The 23,053-nt window shown below is 43.3% G+C and overlaps 1 protein-coding gene across 3 annotated transcripts in view; it reads right to left on the bottom strand.

Annotated features, from left to right (window-relative positions):
- Window positions 1–2,596: 2,596 nt before the first annotated feature.
- The window catches only part of GHR (growth hormone receptor), a 636,857-nt gene continuing 616,400 nt past the window's right edge, over window positions 2,597–23,053 (bottom strand). For all 3 annotated transcript variants that reach the window (XM_063961562.1, XM_063961570.1, XM_063961553.1), the window contains 3 exons: window positions 11,254–11,344; window positions 10,113–10,182; window positions 2,597–9,970 (listed from right to left, as the gene is read on the bottom strand). In XM_063961562.1, coding sequence (XP_063817632.1) covers window positions 9,020–9,970; window positions 10,113–10,182; window positions 11,254–11,344 — 1,112 coding nt within the window. In that variant the 3' untranslated portion in view covers window positions 2,597–9,019. The remainder of the gene's footprint in view (window positions 9,971–10,112; window positions 10,183–11,253; window positions 11,345–23,053) is intronic.

Genomic DNA, 23,053 nt, shown 5'->3' with positions numbered 1-23,053 from the left:
CTCACAGATTGCGATCAGCTCAGTCCGTTTAGTTCCTGGTTTGACGTCACAAACACGCCCTGCGTTCAGCCAGCCACTCCCCCGTTTCCCCAGCCACTCCTGCGTTTTTACCTGGCACGCCTGCGTTTTTTAGCACACTCCCTGAAAACGGACAGTTTCCGCCCAGAAACACCCACTTCCTGTCAATCACACTACGATCACTCGAGCGATGAAAAAACGTCGCTCGAGCTTGTGTAAATCTCCAAAGTTTTGTGTTAAATTGCATAGCGCATGCGCGCTGTGTACCATGCACGTGCGCATTTTCCACCTAATCGCTGCATTGCGAAAAACGGCAACGAGCGAACAACTCAGAATGACCACCTATATCCACTCTTGTGAACTATCAGCACTACCTTTTTGTGGTTTTTACTGTGAACTTTAACACTTTTATTATTCCTATTGTGAGGACATATAAATTAGTATTTTTTTTTATTCATATCTGCCCTTTGCTTTTCCCTATTACATGAGAAAGTGTGACATAAGGATGACTAAAGATAAGGTACCTGGGGGAAGCCGAAATGTTTTAGCCTCCTAGTTACTGGAGGTGCAGGACTTTGTGCAAGTCTGCCCATTTTTTTAAAGCAGCAATCATTTTACAAGGCAAAACCAAAGTGTTTTTTCCTTGTAAATGATTTCTGCTTTAAAAAAACGGGCAGACTCGCACAAAGTCATGCACCGCCGGCAACTCGGAGACTATTACATTTAGACCCTGGAATCACTCAAAGTTTACCTGGATATGCGGGGTACGCACGGGGAGGAGCAGTGATAAAAATAAACCTTTATGTGAACACCTGCAAGAAAATGAATGGATGTTTCATACCTTTGAGATAAGAGAAGGCTCAGATGGATAGGCATTTTTAAGATATGTATGCGTGACTGACTATTGATGTACGGATGTAGTCACGCTCATCTTAACTCCGACACGACTGCATGGGCAAACGTGTTGCGCCGGGTCTCAGGTGTGACTTAGGATGCCGAGCTGCGACTAGGTACTCCACCCATTCATTCATATGGCCGTGCACGTCATAGTCGCGGGCACACTAGCTGAGCCAGCTTTGCCGCGGATAAGATGCTCGGCGGCAAAGCTGAGCGTAGCGACATCTGTAAATGTCAAACTAATGACCTGTGTGACCAGATAGACTGCAAGATTGGCTAAGTGAAGCTTCATTACCAAGTAAACACTATACGGCAACATTCTAAGATTGTAATATGGAATACTGGCTTAGAGGGAGTGAATTAAGTGCTGGTTTTCCACTTATTTATTTATTTATTAATTAATGCTGTCACCTACCACCACCTGGGCATCCCCCTTTGAAGTCTCCTTGGTAAAAAGACAGCAAGTGTGTTAAAGAAATTTGTAAGTTAAAAATTGGCCCCATCTGTAAAGGACGAGTTGGGTTCCCACGCCGACACTATACTGCATTTACAAGTAAGCGCCCCTAATCTGTTTCCAAAAACATGATAGACTCAATTTAAAATATGTACCTAAATTGTACAATGCAACAAATTTAATGCAAATTACATATTTACGTGGCACAAATGGATTAAAATCTACGGGGGGTATCCACGGGTAATTGTACCGCTGGGGGCTATCAAATTAGCCCCGATGCGGCGTGCTCCTCCCCCCGATGCTTACACTTATAGCAGATTATGCTTCACTACCGGAGCCGTGATAACACAGAGGATTGGGGACTTATTCCCGATCCCATGTGGTATCGCACGAACGCAGGTCCATTTTTGGCCAATGGAAACGGCCTGTAATAGGATACCACGATAATGACCATCAGTCATTAATCACGATATCAGGCTGTTTTTATCATCTGAAAATGGATCGGGGCTAATTGAATACCCTCCTTTGGGGGAGATGTAGTAAGCAGTGACAAAAGTGGAGAATTGAGCCAGTGGATTAGTTGCCCACGGCAACCAATCAGCATTGACGTAACATTTATAATTTGCATACTATAAAAGTATACAGAGCAGCTGATTGGTTGCCATGGGCAACTTCTCCACTGTCTCACTTCTCCACTTTTATCACTGCTTAGTACATCTCCCCCCTTAAGGTGTGTACACACGGTAAGATTTTTGCTATGTCCTATTTTCACTTGCGATTTCCCTTGAACTCCCCGGAGCCCAGATAGGACAGATTTTGACTAACTTTTCTTGAGATCTGGACTATGTGTGCTTTCGATTTTGGCTTATGTGAGATTTTGGCTTATGCGAGATGTCATTGACATGTGAGATGAACTAGATAGTACACCGATCTAGCAAGGATTGACTTGCCTGCACAGTCTATCTTTTCTTGCGATGCCGACCTGGCGGGACAGCGCATCGGGATCGCAAGGTGACTTTCACCTTGCGATCTGCACTAACTTTTCTTGCGATTTTGACTATATAGTCAAAATCGAAAGAAAATATCTCACCGTGTGTACACACCCTTAGTCTTTAAATCAGGTCTAACATAAATATAAATGACAACATAGGTGTTTGGCTTTTGCAGCATTTATCGTCTCAGCTTTTTTTGCGTTTTTTTTTTATTAGGAATCAACACTCTGGATAATACATTTTCAAGAAAATAAATTTATTTAAGTTTGAAAGAAAAAAAAGAGCACAGATATAACAATGATGAACATCAAATATAAATTGAAATATACTGTACATTGTAATGGCTTATAATGGCTTGTGTAACCAGAAAAGTACCAAACTGACATTCAGAAATTGACTGAGGTATTTAGCTATTTTTGGCTAGGAAACCTTAGATAGCCTAAGAGACTTTGTTTATTTAAAAAAAAAATGCAATACATATTTTCTATGATGATCTATGCAGGAGAAATGCTCAAAGGTTGTTTTCTTGCTTGTTATTTTATACTAATTATGATAACATTCCTTTCTGGTAATTTACAATTATATCTTTATATTTATGATTTTGAAGATTAGCTATTGAGAATTGTACACATTTATGTCTTGTTAGTTGCTATTTGTTGTCTTTTTTTATTTTTAACTGCACATCTTACATATTTGCTCTGTGTGCTACAAGTCGCGTTACACAACGCGTGAGTGCCATGTGACTCGGTAGCGCCAAGTGGGTTTTTTTCGCGTTTTTTCCTGAATAAGCATCATAGACGCAAACTAATATAATAGAATGCACAAGCAGCTTCTGTTGATTAAAACGATATGCAGCATGCGCCTGCAAATGTATTTGCATACAAAATGCTATACTAGAGTGTTTTCCTGGCATTCCTATATTCTGTGTAATTACGGCTCTATCTGCATCCGAAATGCCACGTTACAGTGTTTTCCTGGCATTCCTACTGTATATTGTGTGTGTAATTGCGGCTCTATCTGCATCCGAAATGCCACATTACAGTGTTTTCCTGTAAAACACTAACGTGGCATTTCGGATGCAGATAGAGCCGCGATTACACACAGAATATAGGAATGCCGCAAATCATTTTAATCAGCAGAAGCTGCTTGTGTGTTCTATTACACTGCATATAAGACGCAGTTTAGAAAAAACAAATAAAGACGCTCTGCGCTACCGAATGAGGCTTTAAGTAACCCAGAAAAATAAAAATAATGTTTGGTCATGTAGACCCGATATCCACCCTAAAGGACAATGATTTGCTAGTGTTGTAGCTCGTACACCAAAACATTGCAATTCATTCTACTTTTCGAATTTTGATACGCTAGCAACTCCAATTACTGTTCGCATAACGATTTTGCCAAAATTCACTTGATCGATAACGTTGTTTCACTTGTAAAGTGGGATACTCACCTCCTGCAATCTATCTTGGGGGAAGCCATCTTTCAAACTCGCAGCGACCATTACAGGTCATTACATGCCATCTGCGGGGACATTTTTACAGTATTTTCCTACATTTAAATGGACACTGGGATTTGAATGGCAAACGTCATCACAATACACAATAAATGTTTTTATAATGTCAATTTAAATGGACAAGGGGTCATAAAGGGTTAAAGACGTTATTTAAGCAGAGAACAGTACTGCACAAGTTGTTTTTAAAGGTAGAGGACTAATAAAACGTGTTTCAATTATTTAAGTGAAAGAAAAAAATGTATTCAATAAATGAGCTTATTATTTATTAACCTGTGTTTAATAAATCTGCACTTTTTACCTTTCATTTTTGTTATCATTTATAATTATTTTAACTGGTCAAAGTGAGAAGGAAACCATCTCTCCCCAATATGTGGAAACACATTTATGTTATCTGATGTTATCCAGTGTTTGTTCGTGAACAAAACAAGATGATATTAAGAAATGTAAATGGTGGTGCAATTAAAATAGATCAAATTAGGAGCACAAATTTGGTTTTGAAGCTGGTAAGAAATGATAAATAATTTTAGAGAATTAAATAAACTAGTTCTAGTCTATGGATATAGGTTTGCCATTTATCAAGAATACCAAATGCATACATAAAAGTATCCATTATTGGCCCACTGATGGCTACTACAGGATAACTTACATGACATTCGATTGGCTATAGAATGAGCAGCCGTTGCCGTAGTGACAGTGACTGCAAACGTGGCTTATTCTGGCCTTGATTTACTACTGTGGTTGATAGTGACAGGTACAAAGCTATTTTTCCCTTTAGATTTATTGTGTTTAGGAGATATCTAACAAGAAAACAAGCAGAAAACATCCACTGAGACATTTTATTTGAATAGATGCATTAGTGTCCAGCATTAATAATTCTTATTATACCACTAAATAATATAGTTGTAAGATAAACTTAGCAGTAAATTAGTAGCTATTTACCATTTCCTCCTTAAAGGCAACATTTGTATCATACACACACATATACAGTATATATATATATATATTAGGTAACTTCTAATGCTGGCTGAATTGTATTGAGTAACTTCTCATATACATACATTGTATCAGCTCACGTGGCACATAATGCTGGTTAACCTAATATAATTAAAGCATGATTCTCCTTTTTGTAATGCATTTCCAATGGTGGCATAGCTGGACCTGGCATTCCACATATTTATGGACTACAGTTCCCACCCTACTCCTGCACTGTGGCAGCAAGCCATCTATAATGGAACATGTTGTGGGCTAACACACATTCACTTCACTAGAGACATCACTGAGGCACTTAATGACTAACAATCAGCTGGCCTGACTAATATCCTTGAGGCACGGGTGAATTAATGGGCTGCATGTTCAACCCACACAATAGCTGTCTCCGTTGCGAGGCATGTTACATTGGCGTAGACCAGTGGTGATGGGAACTGTAGTACCAGCATAGTGACAGTCACTTACCCGCAATATAAAATTCACTGGCTTTCTTTGCATTGCCTTTCACGTTAAACACTGCAGTAGTGTCAGCTACGCCACACCTGCACTTAATACTTATCTAGTAACTGAAATAAATGTACACAACCATTCTACTATACTGACAAGTCACATTTCCCAGACCTTCCCCAAACTAGCAGGAATGGAAAAGGAAACATACTTTACTCCCAATTAAAATATATTACAAACAATAGTAAACATGTAACTAAATTCCCTGCGCATTTGTGTGTCTTACAAAGTACACTGGGGTGTAGTATGAGTGGCCGGCGGCCGGGATCCCGGGGCCAGCATACCGGTGCCGAGATCCCGACTGCCGGCATACCGACAGCTGGGTGAGCGCTAATGAGCCCCTTTCGGGAGGGTCGTGGACCCCCAAGAGGGAGAATGTGTGTCGGCATGCCGGCGGTCAGGATCCGGCGCCAGTATGCTGGTCGCCGGGATCCCGGCCGGCGGCATACTGAAGACCACCCCATAACCTGCATATTCAATGTAGTGTTTGGCCGTTGACCCACTGACGTTAACAAACCGCCAGTGACAATGCGTTTTGAGAACATGCGCTCGCAGGCAACATGAGGTGTGCAACCCCTGCGGTCACTGTCCTCACTTCTGTGTATAGAGCAGGTGGCGACAGACATTTGCGAGTCAATGCCGCTTAATACCGCAAACGCATGCACAGGTGGGTATGGGCGTCATTGGAACCAAGAGGGTCCAACCCAATACCCGTGTGGATGCTTTCACTGGCACATTAATGAAAGCATGATTTATAGCGTCAGTGGGTAATTGGCAGTCATTTCTGATATTGAAAAATATTTGGCCCAGGTGTCAAGTTTAGCGAAGATACAAATTGTGCAAAAGCAATCCCTAAGAAATGAGAAAACGAGATGCAGACTGAAAAAGTGCTGGTCACTACTTGCCTCGCTCTTTTTAGTGCTCTCTTCTCTGGTACGTGGTCATTATGTTGACATCCAGAATGCCGACATGGTCTGAATGTCGACATGGCAATTACGTTGACATTGTGATTGTCGACAGTCGCAGTGTCAACATTACAGGTTTAGAGTTTACACTTATGGTTAGATTTAGTGTTAGGCTGCTGTTAGGGTTATAACAGTATGAAAATATTATGACAATGTTGACATATTCTGGTGTCGGCATCCTGACATTTTGTACCACACCCCTTTTATCTATATGTCCCAAATACTATACACTCCAGAATTAACCAATACTGTTTGAAATGGCATAATATGTAATGCAATAAAATAGATACCTAATAATTTTTAACTCTTAGGGGGTATTTTATTAACCGCGATAATGCAATACGCGATCACAGCTAATGTAATCGCACCTACCACCCGAAAAATCAGGATATCGCAGTCTGCACTCTACCGTTTATCACACCTATCCTATTCCAAATCGGCGATAACGGCAATAGAGCGATAATTCTAGTTGGCAAATGCATAGGAAGAAGTGGGAAAATGTGCCTGTACCCCCCAAAATGACAAACTAATATTGGAAAACATTATAGAAGTCTATTAGTTGCCATAATATAACTAATCGGTGTCATTAAATCAGGTCAAATGGCTGTTACATGCATTTAAAAAAAAAATGCTGAAAAATGATAGAAAGCTATTTTTTTCCCACAAAATAGGTACTCTCAAATTCTGGGGTACAAAAAATGCGTATACGTATATATTTGGTTCATTTTAGAGGACTTAGAAAAAAAAGTAGAAACGGACAGATTACTCCCACCTGCAAGTCTAAAACACTCTTCCCACTCATAAAAACAAATTTCCATCACTTTGCATTTTTTGACCCCAAAAATGACATGTCATTATTGGCTAATTATAAATAATTAAAAACTTTTAAGTGCCTAATTCATCTTTGGGGGGGAGAGGGGGGTCCCAGGAGTTCTGAACAAATCCCAACATTTTTATCTTAAAATAGGGATTTTGCACTGCATATCACTAGCTCAGAGATGGTGAAGAGAAATAAACCCTATGGAGTCTAATCAGCGGTAACTTATCGCCGCTAATAGGACACTGAATTTGCGATAATTTATCACCAAACCACAATGTCGCAGCTTATAGGATATCCCCCTTATCTTCCAATTTAATTTTTAACATATCTTTTGATTCATAATAAGTTGATTTGTAATAAACCATGTTATTTAATGTTTCTGTTGTGCTTTACGGTAAACATCATCATTATAAAGTCCAAACAGTGATACCTGGTAGTCTCTTTCAGTAACAGGGATAGACCGTGAGATCTCAGACTGTTATCAATTACAAAACTAGACTGTATGTGATCTATATGTCAGCTTGCAGCTTCAGCACATAAGTACATAGGTTAGAAATGACTTGCTGATTTTTTTTGCCAGAGGGTAGCTGAATAGTTAAGATAACTTGCAAATCATCACATTATCGGTAGGGATGGGATTTGGAGAAATTAAAGAAATATGACATTTCCATATTGACTTCTCTGTTGACATAACTACATGTGGACCAGTGGATAGGTTGCCTGTAGCAGCCATCAGCTTATCATTTCATAGCATGTACTTGATAAATGCTACCCTGAAGCTGCCTCCACTCTTTTCATCGCTTGATACAGCAACTTGCTAAACGGGCTATGAAAATTCTAAAAGCCAGAAGAAATAGGACTTGAAAAATGGGTTTGACTGTACGTCATTTATTCACTAGGAAAATAGAAATGTCTATATTTTGTATCTGTTTATATATACAGAGAGCACAGTGATTAGAAGTCATAAGCTTCCGATTGTTAATAAAAAGATGCTAAATAGAATTTTTGGGGTATGGGCTGATCCCTAGAAAAACAGGGGCTACATATGCGCAATGGTCATGTGACACAGCCTATAAAACATGCAGCCTTACATAACATAATTCATGCCTTAAAATCTTAAGAGAAAATATATCCATTTTTATGTTTTTTTTATTCTTAACAAACCTAGTCTGTTCACATTCTTTTTGTATTAAACCCTAAATTCAATAACAGGCAAAGTGCGTCATGAGAATGACAACTGTATTTTCCATCATTCTGTAAACCCTGATTTAATGGAACAGAAAAATCCAACACTTCAAATGATTGTCCGTGTTTGGACAACCGCTGCTATGGCCCTGCTTTGTATGTGGCAGTAAGTTACAAAGGTCGCGACTCCTGTCTGTGCTTAAGAGCATAGCAAGACAGATAGACAATTAAATCTCGTATCCAGACACGCTGGGTACAGCATGGCCCCATACACATAATAGTAGGAGTTCCACTCAGGGCTACTTCAGGGACTGTGCCTACGTAGCCGGGAGTTGTCCATTTTTTCGACAACCGCTTTGACGTGATGACAAGAAATCTCTGAGAGTGTTGCAGAGACGCAAACTTACACGAACCCATGGGAACCATAGATTTAAGAACTTACCTAAACCTGGCTGCTGCCATACGATGAGTAGCTAACAGTAACTAATAAAAACAAGCTACCCTATGCTACAATTTATTACAAAAATGAAATAATTTGATAAAACATTCTGGCATTTCTGTTTTTACATTGAATATATTAGTTTCAGCTATAACACGATAAAACACATATAAAAGCTCATAGACAATTTTTTTTGTTTTTTGTTTTGGTTGAGTACAATTTGAAAAGGAAACACATATGTCTCATAACATCACTTTGTTCACTTGATCTGTGGACATGTAGCCACATGGGGTAACAAATTCCTTGCTTGGCGGAGCAGTAGTGTTAAGCACAAGGTGTTGCGGAAAGTTTACTATGTGGACAGAGGTATATTCAGCCACAGGCGTCTCATAGCTTGAAGGCTTCTCAGCAGCGTGAGCTCTCATTGTGGCAGCTATAAGGCTTTCTGGGTTGAAGTAGTTGTCAACATTCGGGCTCTGTTGAACATTTCGTGGGGCATCTGTAGGGAAATTCACAGCACAGAATGCCGACACCGCTGCCTCACAGACATAAGGGTTGTCTGTGTTGAGGTTTGTGGGATGATGGATGGTGGGGTCACTGCATTCTTCACTTTCCATCCTCAACCTTTGACCAGGTGAGAGGAGAAGTCTTCCTGCTGGTGTAATATCACTTACAAGAGCATAGAAGTCCATACCTGGCTTGGAACCATTGCTGCTTAGATGCTTAGCAGAACACGCATTTACTGTCCCATTAAAGAGTAATGGACATACTTCATCATCTTCTGGTTTTGTGCTCTTCTTTTCGGTATTTGGCATTTGGGAGCTTGTAGGCAAGCCTCCATAACTTGACTTCTCACTAAGGCACAGAAGGTCTGCTTGGTTGTCTTTTGTACTTTGTGGTTGACCGGTATCTGAGGTTCCATCGCACGTGTCACTGTTGCTGAAATCGGTTTCGGGAATATCAGGTTCACAACAGCTGGCGCGGCCAGAGTCGTCATCTTTTACACCTAGGCAGCTATGGGACTTAGGGAATTCCTCTCCCAAAAGTCGGTCAGTATCAGCGCCTTCATTCTTCTCATCCTGTTCGTCAAGGTCAAGCTCGATAAACTCAACCCACGTGTCGTCAATGCACAGCTGTTGCTTATAATTGTCGTGGCAGGCAAGTATAGAGTTGACTTCATCCAGTTTTCCTTTCTGTACAATAGAGTAAATAATTTCATGAATATGAATGGTAGTGGAAGCAGAACAGAAAAAAATTTAAATTTTTCCTGGCTCCCAACAATGAAAATGTGGGGTCCAACCCGTGTTTGGCCTATACAAGTAATGCCATACTTACTTGTAGTAGAACAGGGTCAATCCCTATAATCTTTGGAACAGGAACTGGTGGAAGAATCAACATCTTCAATCTTCAAAACAAACAGAAAACACTGTTATATATATGATACAAGGAATATACCACTATCCATAAAAATAAACCAACTTGACAAGACACTAACAAATACATGCATTGATTTCCTTCAGCACATGTGGACAACCTGACACAACTGTATACGGAGAGTATAAGGAGAGATGTGTAATGGTCCTCTCTAGAGACAATATGAAAAGAAGCTGAACTAAGGAGCATCTCTAATTACCCACAAGACTTTTGTGAGAAAAATTACTGTGGCTATTGTTACCAATTTTTTTATTAATGTGGGTATATGTGCACCCGATTCCCATGCTACCCACTTGAAAAAATATGGTTTCGGTAATTTTTCCCACAAAAACATTTAGCAATCAGCCTGTATCCTACAAAAAAAAAAAAAAAATATTGGGTACCTGTATAGATTTAGGTCTATTATTACTATCCCAAAATCCCCACCCCCCAAAAAAAAATTTGGGGCGCTTTTAAAATGCTTTCAATGGCTGATTTGTGCATTTTTTTCTAAAGTAAAAAAATTATAAAAAGCAATCTTTTTGTCTTTTAAATAGAAACAAATACACAAAAAAGTTGGAGGAAAAATTGTAGTAATTTGAGGCCATCTAAACAAATACAAGTCTATATACATATATTTATTCTTTCATTTAAATACATACTTTAATGAAATTTGGGGTGCATAAAAAAAAATCAAAAACTTGATTTTGGAGTAATTTGAAGCCACTTTTTTCAACCCAATAATGTCATGTAATTATTGGCCCATTTAAGCTACTTGAAAACTCCCAATTGAGTAACTAGTCATTGGATGGTGGTCCCAAAGATTCTGAACCAAGTCAGGTCCTGACATTTGTACCCTAAAATAGAGATTTTTCTCAACTTTGCTCTGCTCTGTCCAACTAATTGAAAAGGAAATACCTACAAAAATTGCACTTTTAATGGGATACGCCAGAGAAATTGTCAATAAACTGACTTCTGGTATTCAGTTATTTTGCAAGGGTGAGTGCATGCCATTACATTATCCCAAGTATCACAGATAAAGGGATTAGCAAACAGAATTTACCTTTTCTTTTTACAGAATAGGATAAAGCTCAAGACCAGCACAGTGCAAAACAATCCAATGATAATAAACAGGGGCCACACAAACTGTTGATCTGTAACAAAAAACATGATTTTATATATGTGTGCGTTGTGTAATAATTTTCTTTAAATAATGATTACAGATTAAATTCAAGTTAATATAGATTATGATAAATAGCCATTTTAAGGGCTGAATCTACGGTAAATCACTCACTGATGGTCATGGTGATGCTGTTGTATCACTACTTACGCAGGGCTTCTGTGTTTTGGACTTTAATGAACAAAGCCATTTACCAAAATGTATATATCTTAATGATAAAGACAATTATCAGTGCATATTATCATACCTCCCAACTCTGCGGCCATTGTGAGAGGGGGCGTACCAATCTTGTACTGGAGACATGCAACTCAGCGTTGGGCATTTGCTGAAAATGTGTCTTATTCACATTACTATGTGAGTAGGACACACACGCAGACTCTGCTGATTATAATGATATGTGGTATTCCTACATTCTCTGTGCGTCTGCACTGTATCTGCAAATAAAATGTTACTTTACAGTGTCAGTGGCTGTTTTCTAGGAAAACCCTGTAATATACCATTTCATATGCAGATACAGCCGCAGACGCACGTAGAAAATGCTGCAAAAAGTATTTATCAGCATAAGCTGCTTGTGCATGCTATTCACATAGAAATGCGAATACAATCCATTTTAATGTATGGAAAAACTGTCCTACACCGTGGCCAATATTTATTACAAAATCGAGTTTGTCCGATTTGTGTTTTTTTTTCCAAAGTCCCAATCCGGGAATTCACTAAGCACAAATCTCGGCAGTGTCTGGTCTATTCGTAATGGATTTAACGGCAAAGTTCTGAAATACGAATGAATAGACCATCGGTCAAACGCGGCTGTTATTTCATACAATACGGGTATTCACTATTCATTCGTATTTGGGTGTAAGTCTCTGAGTGCTCAAGTGCAGGTCTATTTTTTTGCGAATCGTTAAAAAAAGCAGTAAAAAAATAGACCTGCTTTTTCCAGTCGAGTTTGGATAACCATGCACGGATCAGTGAGATCTGTGCATGGTTATCTATGGGAAAGGGTGTGTTTAGTGTAAAAACAGAAAAAAAAATGCGTGGGGTCCCCCCTCCTAAGTATAACCAGCCTCGGGCTCTTTGAGCCGGTCCTGGTTGAAAAAATATGGGGAGAAAAATGACAGGGGTTCCCCCATATTTCATCAACCAGCACCGGGCTCTGCGCCTGGTCCTGGTTCAAAAAATACGGGGGACAAAAAGCGTAGGGGTCCCCCGTATTTCTTAAACCAGCACCGGGCTCCACTAGCCAGGTACATAATGCCACAGCCGGGGGACACTTTTATTGTGGTCTCGGCGGCCCTGGCATTACATACCCAACTAGTCACCCCTGGCCGGGGTACCCTGGAGGAGTGGGAACCCCTTAAATCAAGGGGTCCCCCCCCTCCAGCCACCCAAGGGCCAGGGGTGAAGCCTGAGGCTGTCCCCCCCCCCCCCATCCAAGGGCGGCGGATGGAGGGCTGATAGCCAAGTGTAAAAAATCAGAATATTGTTTTTAGTAGCAGTACTACAAGTCCCAGCAAGCCTCCCCCGCAAGCTGGCACTTGGAGAACCACAAGTACCAGCATGCGGTGGAAAACCGGGCCCGCTGGTACCTGTAGTAGTACTACTACTAAAAAAATACCCAACAAAAAACAGGACACACACACCGTGACAGTATAAGTTTATTACATACATGCACACCTCCAAACATACATACTTACCTATGTTCACACGAGGCTCGGTCCTCTTCTCCATGTAGAATCCTCGGGGTACCTGTGAAAAAAATTATACTCACATAATCCAGTGTTGCCTGTCTTCTTTGTATAATCCACGTACTTGGCAAAACAAAAAAACGGAAACCCGACCACGCACTGAAAGGGGTCCCATGTTTACACATGGGACCCCTTCCCCGACTGCCAGGACCCCCCCTGACTTCTGTCAAAGAAGGTCCCTTCAGCCAATCAGGGAGCGCCACGTCATGGCACTCTCCTGATTGGATGTGTGCTCCTGTAGTGTCTGTGAGGATGCACACGGCAGAGATACAATGTAGCGCCTATGCGCTCCATTGTATCCAATGGTGGGAACTTTGCGTTCAGCGGTTGACCAAAAGTAACCTCACCGCTGACCGCAAAGTTCCCACCATTGGATACAATGGAGCGCATAGGCGCTACATTGTATCTCTGTCGTGTGCAGCCTCACAGACACTACAGGAGCACACAGCCAATCAGGAGAGTGCCACGACGTTGCGCTCCCTGATTGGCTGAAGGGACCCTCTTTGACAGGAGTCAGGGGGGGTCCTGACAGTCGGGGAAAGGGGTCCCATGTGTAAACATGAAACCCCTTTCAGTGCGTGGTCGGGTTTCCGTTTTTTTGTTTTGCCAAGTACGTGGATTATACAAAGAAGACAAGCAACACCGGATTATGTGAGTATAATTTTTTTCACAGGTACCCCGAGGATTCTACATGGAGAAGAGGACCGAGCCTTGTGTGAACATAGGTAAGTATGTATGTTTGGAGGTGTGCATGCATGTAATAAACTTATACTGTCACGGTGTGTGTGTCCTGTTTTTTGTTGGGTATTTTTTTAGTAGTAGTACTACAGGTACCAGTGGGCCCGGTTTTCCACCGCATGCTGGTACTTGTGGTTCTCCAAGTACCAGCTTGCGGGGGAGGCTTGCTGGGACTTGTAGTACTGCTACTAAAAACAATATTCTGATTTTTTACACTTGGCTATCAGCCCCCCATCCGCCGCCCTTGGATGGGGGGGGACACACAGCCTCGGGCTTCACCCCTGGCCCTTGGGTGGCTGGAGGGGGGGGGCGCCTTGATTTAAGGGGTTCCCACTCCTCCAGGGTACCCCGGCCAGGGGTGACTAGTTGGGTATGTAATGCCAGGGCCGCCGGGACCACAATAAAAGTGTCCCCCGGCTGTGGCATTATGTACCTGGCTAGTAGAGCCCGGTGCTGGTTTAAGAAATACGGGGGACCCCTACGCTTTTTGTCCCCCGTATTTTCTGAACCAGGACCAGGCGCAGAGCCCGGTGCTGGTTGATGAAATATGGGGGAACCCCTGTCATTTTTTATCCCATATTTTGTCAACCAGGACCGGCTCAAAGAGCCCGAGGCTGGTTGTGCTTAGGAGGGGGGACCCCACGCAATTTTTTTCTGAATTTTTAACACTTTAAACACCTTCTTAAGGTACACAATGAAGCCCTGCACGGATCTCACAGATCCGGCCGGGATTCCTTGTGTTTTGTCAGGCAGTGTTTTACTCATCACTCCCGTAAAACACTGCCTGACATTACGAATCACATCGACATTGGAAAATACGAATTTGGAAAAATCGGCAGCTTAGTGAATGATCGTATCAGGATTCAAAAAGTTGCAGTAAAATGCACCCGATACCATTCGAGTTCAAACACCCTTAAAAACGGCAAAAACACGAATCTTTGTAAATATACCCCCGTGTGTAAATTTTATATCCCCGCTGTCCTACACCCTGTGTAACTGTTTTTTCCCCACTGTCCTACACCCGGGGGGTAATTCCAAGTTGATCGCAGCAGGACATTTTTTAGCAGTTGGGCAAAACCATGTGCACTGCAGGGGAGGCAGATATAACATGTGCAGAGAGAGTTAGATTTGGGTGTGGTGAGTTCAATCTGCAATCTAAATTGCAGTGTAAAAATAAAGCAGCCAGTATTTACCCTGCACAGAAACAAAATAACCCACCCAAATCTAACTCTCTCTGCACATGTTATATCTGCCTCCCCTGCAGTGCACATGGTTTTGCCCAACTGCTAAAAAATTTCCTGCTGCGATCAACTTGGAATTACCCCCCCTGTGTAACTGTTTTATCCCCACTGTCCTACACCCTGTGTAACTGTTATACCCCCACTGTCCTACACCCTGTGTAACTGTTTTATCCCCACTGTCCTACACCCTGTGTAACTGTTTTATCCCCACTGTCCTACACCCTGTGTAACTGTTTTATCCCCACTGTCCTACACCCTGTGTAACTGTTTTATCCCCACTGTCCTACACCCTGTGTAACTGTTATATCCCCACTGTGCTACACCCTGTGTAACTGTTATATCCCCACTGTCCTACACCCTGTGTAACTGTTATATCCCCACTGTCCTACAACGTGTGTAACTGTTACTGTATATCCCCACTGTCCTACACCCTGTGTAACTGTTATATCCCCACTGTCCTACACCCTGTGTAACTGTTACTGTATATCCCCACTGTCCTACACCCTGTGTAACTGTTATATCCCCACTGTCCTACACCCTGTGTAACTGTTATATCCCCACTGTCCTACACCCTGTGTAACTGTTATATCCCCACTGTCCTACACCCTGTGTAACTGTTATATCCCCACTGTCCTACACCCTGTGTAACTGTTATATCCCCACTGTCCTACACCCTGTGTAACTGTTTTATCCCCACTGTCCTACACCCTGTGTAACTGTTTTATCCCCACTGTCCTACACCCTGTGTAAATGTTATATCCCCACTGTCCTACACCCTGTGTAACTGTTTTATCCCCACTGTCCTACACCCTGTGTAACTGTTATATCCCCACTGTCCTACACCCTGTGTAACTGTTTTATCCCCACTGTCCTACACCCTGTGTAACTGTTTTATCCCCACTGTCCTACACCCTGTGTAACTGTTTTATCCCCACTGTCCTACACCCTGTGTAACTGTTATATCCCCACTGTGCTACACCCTGTGTAACTGTTATATCCCCACTGTCCTACACCCTGTGTAACTGTTATATCCCCACTGTCCTACAACGTGTGTAACTGTTATATCCCCTCTGTCCTACACTGTGTAGGACAGTGTGTAGGACTATGTTTTACTGTATATCCCCACTGTCCTACACCCTGTGTAACTGTTTTATCCCCACTGTCCTACACCCTGTGTAACTGTTACTGTATATCCCCACTGTCCTACACCCTGTGTAACTGTTATATCCCCACTGTCCTACACCCTGTGTAACTGTTATATCCCCACTGTCCTACACCCTGTGTAACTGTTATATCCCCACTGTCCTACACCCTGTGTAACTGTTACTGTATATCCCCACTGTCCTACACCCTGTGTAACTGTTATATCCCCACTGTCCTACACCCTGTGTAACTGTTATATCCCCACTGTCCTACACCCTGTGTAACTGTTATATCCCCACTGTGCTACACCCTGTGTAACTGTTATATCCCCACTGTGCTACACCCTGTGTAACTGTTATATCCCCACTGTCCTACACCCTGTGTAACTGTTATATCCCCACTGTCCTACACCCTGTGTAACTGTTATATCCCCACTGTGCTACACCCTGTGTAACTGTTATATCCCCACTGTCCTACACCCTGTGTAACTGTTATATCCCCACTGTCCTACACCCTGTGTAACTGTTTTATCCCCACTGTGCTACACCCTGTGTAACTGTTATATCCCCACTGTCCTACACCCTGTGTAACTGTTATATCCCCACTGTGCTACACCCTGTGTAACTGTTATATCCCCACTGTCCTACACCCTGTGTAACTGTTATATCCCCACTGTCCTACACCCTGTGTAACTGTTATATCCCCACTGTGCTACACCCTGTGTAACTGTTATATCCCCACTGTCCTACACCCTGCGTAACTGTTATATCCCCACTGTCCTACACCCTGTGTAACTGTTATATCCCCTCTGTCCTACACTGTGTAGGACAGTGTGTAGGACTATGTTTTACTGTATATCCCCACTGTCCTACACCCTGTGTAACTGTTTTATCCCCACTGTCGTACACCCTGTGTAACTGTTATATCCCCACTGTCCTACACCCTGTGTAACTGTTTTATCCCCGCTGTCCTACACCCTGTGTAACTGTTTTATCCCCACTGTCCTACACCCTGTGTAAAATGTTATATCCCCACTATCCTAAACCCTGTGTAACTGTTCTATCCCCACTGTCCTACATCCTGTGAAACTGTTATATCTCCAATGTCCTACACCCTGTGTAACTGTTACTGTATATCCCCACTGTTCTACACCCTGTGTAACTGTTACTGTGGGATCAGTACTAAATGCCGCCGGCCGGAATCCTGGCGGTCGAAATACCGACGCCGGAATCCCGACCACACAATCCCGACAGGGGTGGCGAGCGAAACGCAGCCCCTTGCGGGCTTGCTTCGCTCGCCACGCTGCGGGCACGGTGCCTCGCTACGCTCGGCACACTATTATATTCTCCCTCTGTGGGTGTCGTGGACACCCACGGAGGGAGAATATATCGGGATTGTGGCGGTCGGGATTGTGGCGGTCGGGATTCCGGCGTCGGTATTTCGACCGCCGGGATTCCGGCCGGCGGCATCTTGACCGCATCCCGTTACTGTATATCCCCACTTTCCTACACCCTTTGTAACTGTTTTATCCCCACTGTCCTACACCCTGTGTAACTGTTATATCCCCACTGTCCTACACCCTGTGAAACTGTTTTATCCCCACTGTCCTACACTGTGTGTAACTGTTACTTTATATCCCCACTGTCCTACACCCTGTGTAACTGTTATATCCCCACTGTCCTACACCCTGTGTAACTGTTTTATCCCCACTGTCCTACAGCCTGTGAAACTGTTTTATCCCCACTGTCCTACACCCTGTGTAACTGTTACTTTATATCCCCACTGTCCTACACCCTGTGTAACTGTTATATCCCCACTGTCCTACACCCTGTGTAACTGTTTTATACCCACTGTCCTACACCCTGTGTAACTGTTATATCCCCACTGTCCTACACCCTGTGTAACTGTTTTATACCCACTGTCCTATACTGTGTGTAACTGTTACTGTTTTATCCCCACTGTCCTACACTGTGTGTAACTGTTTTATCCCCACTGTCCTACACCCTGTGTAACTGTTTTATCCCCACTGTCATACACCCTGTGAAACTGTTTTATCCCCACTGTCCTACACTGTGTGTAACTGTTATATCCCCACTGTCCTACACCCTGTGTAACTGTTATATCCCCACTGTCCTACACCCTGTGTAACTGTTTTATCCCCACTGTCCTACACTGTGTGTAACTGTTACTGTTTTATTCCCACTGTCCTACACCCTGTGTAACTGTTTTATCCCCACTGTCCTACACTGTGTGTAACTGTTACTGTTTTATCCCCACTGTCCTACACCCTGTGTAACTGTTTTATCCCCACTGTCCTACACTGTGTGTAACTGTTACTGTTTTATCCCCACTGTCCTACACCCTGTGTAACTGTTTTATCCCCACTGTCCTACACTGTGTGTAACTGTTACTGTTTGTCCCCACTGTCCTACACCCTGTGTAACTGTTACTGTATATCCCCACTGTCCTACACCCTGTGTAACTGTTATATCCCCACTGTCCTACACCCTGTGTAACTGTTATATCCCCACTGTCCTACACCCTGTGTAACTGTTTTATCCCCACTGTGCTACACCCTGTGTAACTGTTATATCCCCACTGTCCTACACCCTGTGTAACTGTTTTATCCCCACTGTGCTACACCCTGTGTAACTGTTATATCCCCACTGTCCTACACCCTGTGTAACTGTTATATCCCCACTGTGCTACACCCTGTGTAACTGTTATATCCCCACTGTCATACACCCTGTGTAACTGTTTTATCCCCACTGTCCTACACCCTGTGTAACTGTTATATCCCCACTGTCCTACACCCTGTGTAACTGTTATATCCCCACTGTCCTACACCCTGTGTAACTGTTTTATCCCCACTGTGCTACACCCTGTGTAACTGTTATATCCCCACTGTCCTACACCCTGTGTAACTGTTATATCCCCACTGTGCTACACCCTGTGTAACTGTTATATCCCCACTGTCCTACACCCTGTGTAACTGTTATATCCCCACTGTGCTACACCCTGTGTAACTGTTATATCCCCACTGTCCTACACCCTGTGTAACTGTTATATCCCCACTGTCCTACACCCTGTGTAACTGTTTTATCCCCACTGTCCTACACCCTGTGTAACTGTTTTATTCCCTCTGTCCTAGACCCTGTGTAACTGTTATATCCCCACTGTCGTACACTGTGTGTAACTGTTATATCCCCACTGTGCTACACCCTGTGTAACTGTTATATCCCCACTGTCCTACACCCTGTGTAACTGTTATATCCCCACTGTGCTACACCCTGTGTAACTGTTATATCCCCACTGTCCTACACCCTGTGTAACTGTTATATCCCCACTGTGCTACACCCTGTGTAACTGTTATATCCCCACTGTCCTACACCCTGTGTAACTGTTATATCCCCACTGTCCTACACCCTGTGTAACTCTTTTATCCCCACTGTGCTACACCCTGTGTAACTGTTATATCCCCACTGTCGTACACTGTGTGTAACTGTTACTGTATATCTCCACTGTCCTACACCCTGTGTAACTGTTTTATCCCCACTGTCCTACACCCTGTGTAACTGTTTTATACCCACTGTCCTACACCCTGTTTAACTGTTACTGTATATCCCCACTGTCCTACACCCTGTGTAACTGTTTTATACCCACTGTCCTACACCCTGTTTAACTGTTACTGTATATCCCCACTGTCCTACACCCTGTGTAACTGTTTTATCCCCACTGTCCTACACCCTGTGTAACTGTTTTATACCCACTGTCCTACACCCTGTTTAACTGTTACTGTATATCCCCACTGTCCTACACCCTGCGTAACTGTTATATCCCCACTGTCCTACACTGTGTGTAACTGTTACTGTTTTATCCCCACTGTCCTACACCCTGTGTAACTGTTATATCCCCACTGTCCTACACCCTGTGTAACTGTTTTATCCCCACTGTCCTACACCCTGTGTAACTGTTATATCCCCACTGTCCTACACCCTGTGTAACTGTTTTATCCCCACTGTGCTACACCCTGTGTAACTGTTATATCCCCACTGTCCTACACCCTGTGTAACTGTTATATCCCCACTGTGCTACACCCTGTGTAACTGTTATATCCCCACTGTCCTACACCCTGTGTAACTGTTTTATCCCCACTGTCCTACACCCTGTGTAACTGTTTTATTCCCACTGTCCTACACCCTGTGTAACTCTTTTATCCCCACTGTGCTACACCCTGTGTAACTGTTATATCCCCACTGTCGTACACTGTGTGTAACTGTTACTGTATATCTCCACTGTCCTACACCCTGTGTAACTGTTTTATCCCCACTGTCCTACACCCTGTGTAACTGTTTTATACCCACTGTCCTACACCCTGTTTAACTGTTACTGTATATCCCCACTGTCCTACACCCTGTGTAACTGTTTTATACCCACTGTCCTACACCCTGTTTAACTGTTACTGTATATCCCCACTGTCCTACACCCTGTGTAACTGTTTTATCCCCACTGTCCTACACCCTGTGTAACTGTTTTATACCCACTGTCCTACACCCTGTTTAACTGTTACTGTATATCCCCACTGTCCTACACCCTGCGTAACTGTTATATCCCCACTGTCCTACACTGTGTGTAACTGTTACTGTTTTATCCCCACTGTCCTACACCCTGTGTAACTGTTATATCCCCACTGTCCTACACCCTGTGTAACTGTTTTATCCCCACTGTCCTACACCCTGTGTAACTGTTATATCCCCACTGTCCTACACCCTGTGTAACTGTTTTATCCCCACTGTCCTACACCCTGTGTAACTGTTATATCCCCACTGTCCTACACCCTGTGTAACTGTTATATCCCCACTGTCCTACAACGTGTGTAACTGTTACTGTTTATCCCCACTGTCCTACACCCTGTGTAACTGTTATATCCCCACTGTCCTACACCCTGTGTAACTGTTACTGTATATCCCCACTGTCCTACACCCTGTGTAACTGTTACTGTATATCCCCACTGTCCTACACCCTGTGTAACTGTTATATCCCCACTGTCCTACACCCTGTGTAACTGTTTTATCCCCACTGTCCTACACCCTGTGTAACTGTTATATCCCCACTGTCCTACACCCTGTGTAACTGTTATATCCCCACTGTCCTACACCCTGTGTAACTGTTATATCCCCACTGTCCTACACCCTGTGTAACTGTTACTGTATATCCCCACTGTCCTACACCCTGTGTAACTGTTATATCCCCACTGTCCTACACCCTGTGTAACTGTTACTGTATATCCCCACTGTCCTACACCCTGTGTAACTGTTATATCCCCACTGTCCTACACCCTGTGTAACTGTTATATCCCCACTGTCCTACACCCTGTGTAACTGTTATATCCCCACTGTGCTACACCCTGTGTAACTGTTATATCCCCACTGTGCTACACCCTGTGTAACTGTTATATCCCCACTGTCCTACACCCTGTGTAACTGTTATATCCCCACTGTCCTACACCCTGTGTAACTGTTATATCCCCACTGTGCTACACCCTGTGTAACTGTTATATCCCCACTGTCCTACACCCTGTGTAACTGTTATATCCCCACTGTCCTACACCCTGTGTAACTGTTTTATCCCCACTGTGCTACACCCTGTGTAACTGTTATATCCCCACTGTCCTACACCCTGTGTAACTGTTATATCCCCACTGTCCTACACCCTGTGTAACTGTTTTATCCCCACTGTGCTACACCCTGTGTAACTGTTATATCCCCACTGTGCTACACCCTGTGTAACTGTTATATCCCCACTGTCCTACACCCTGTGTAACTGTTATATCCCCACTGTCCTACACCCTGTGTAACTGTTATATCCCCACTGTGCTACACCCTGTGTAACTGTTATATCCCCACTGTCCTACACCCTGCGTAACTGTTATATCCCCACTGTCCTACACCCTGTGTAACTGTTATATCCCCTCTGTCCTACACTGTGTAGGACAGTGTGTAGGACTATGTTTTACTGTATATCCCCACTGTCCTACACCCTGTGTAACTGTTTTATCCCCACTGTCGTACACCCTGTGTAACTGTTATATCCCCACTGTCCTACACCCTGTGTAACTGTTTTATCCCCGCTGTCCTACACCCTGTGTAACTGTTTTATCCCCACTGTCCTACACCCTGTGTAAAATGTTATATCCCCACTATCCTAAACCCTGTGTAACTGTTCTATCCCCACTGTCCTACATCCTGTGAAACTGTTATATCTCCAATGTCCTACACCCTGTGTAACTGTTACTGTATATCCCCACTGTTCTACACCCTGTGTAACTGTTACTGTGGGATCAGTACTAAATGCCGCCGGCCGGAATCCTGGCGGTCGAAATACCGACGCCGGAATCCCGACCACACAATCCCGACAGGGGTGGCGAGCGAAACGCAGCCCCTTGCGGGCTTGCTTCGCTCGCCACGCTGCGGGCACGGTGCCTCGCTACGCTCGGCACACTATTATATTCTCCCTCTGTGGGTGTCGTGGACACCCACGGAGGGAGAATATATCGGGATTGTGGCGGTCGGGATTGTGGCGGTCGGGATTCCGGCGTCGGTATTTCGACCGCCGGGATTCCGGCCGGCGGCATCTTGACCGCATCCCGTTACTGTATATCCCCACTTTCCTACACCCTTTGTAACTGTTTTATCCCCACTGTCCTACACCCTGTGTAACTGTTATATCCCCACTGTCCTACACCCTGTGAAACTGTTTTATCCCCACTGTCCTACACTGTGTGTAACTGTTACTTTATATCCCCACTGTCCTACA

This window comes from Pseudophryne corroboree, chromosome 1, assembly GCF_028390025.1.
Source record: "Pseudophryne corroboree isolate aPseCor3 chromosome 1, aPseCor3.hap2, whole genome shotgun sequence".
Lineage (NCBI taxonomy): Eukaryota > Metazoa > Chordata > Amphibia > Anura > Myobatrachidae > Pseudophryne > Pseudophryne corroboree.
This window is presented reverse-complemented; position numbering and strand designations above follow the sequence as displayed.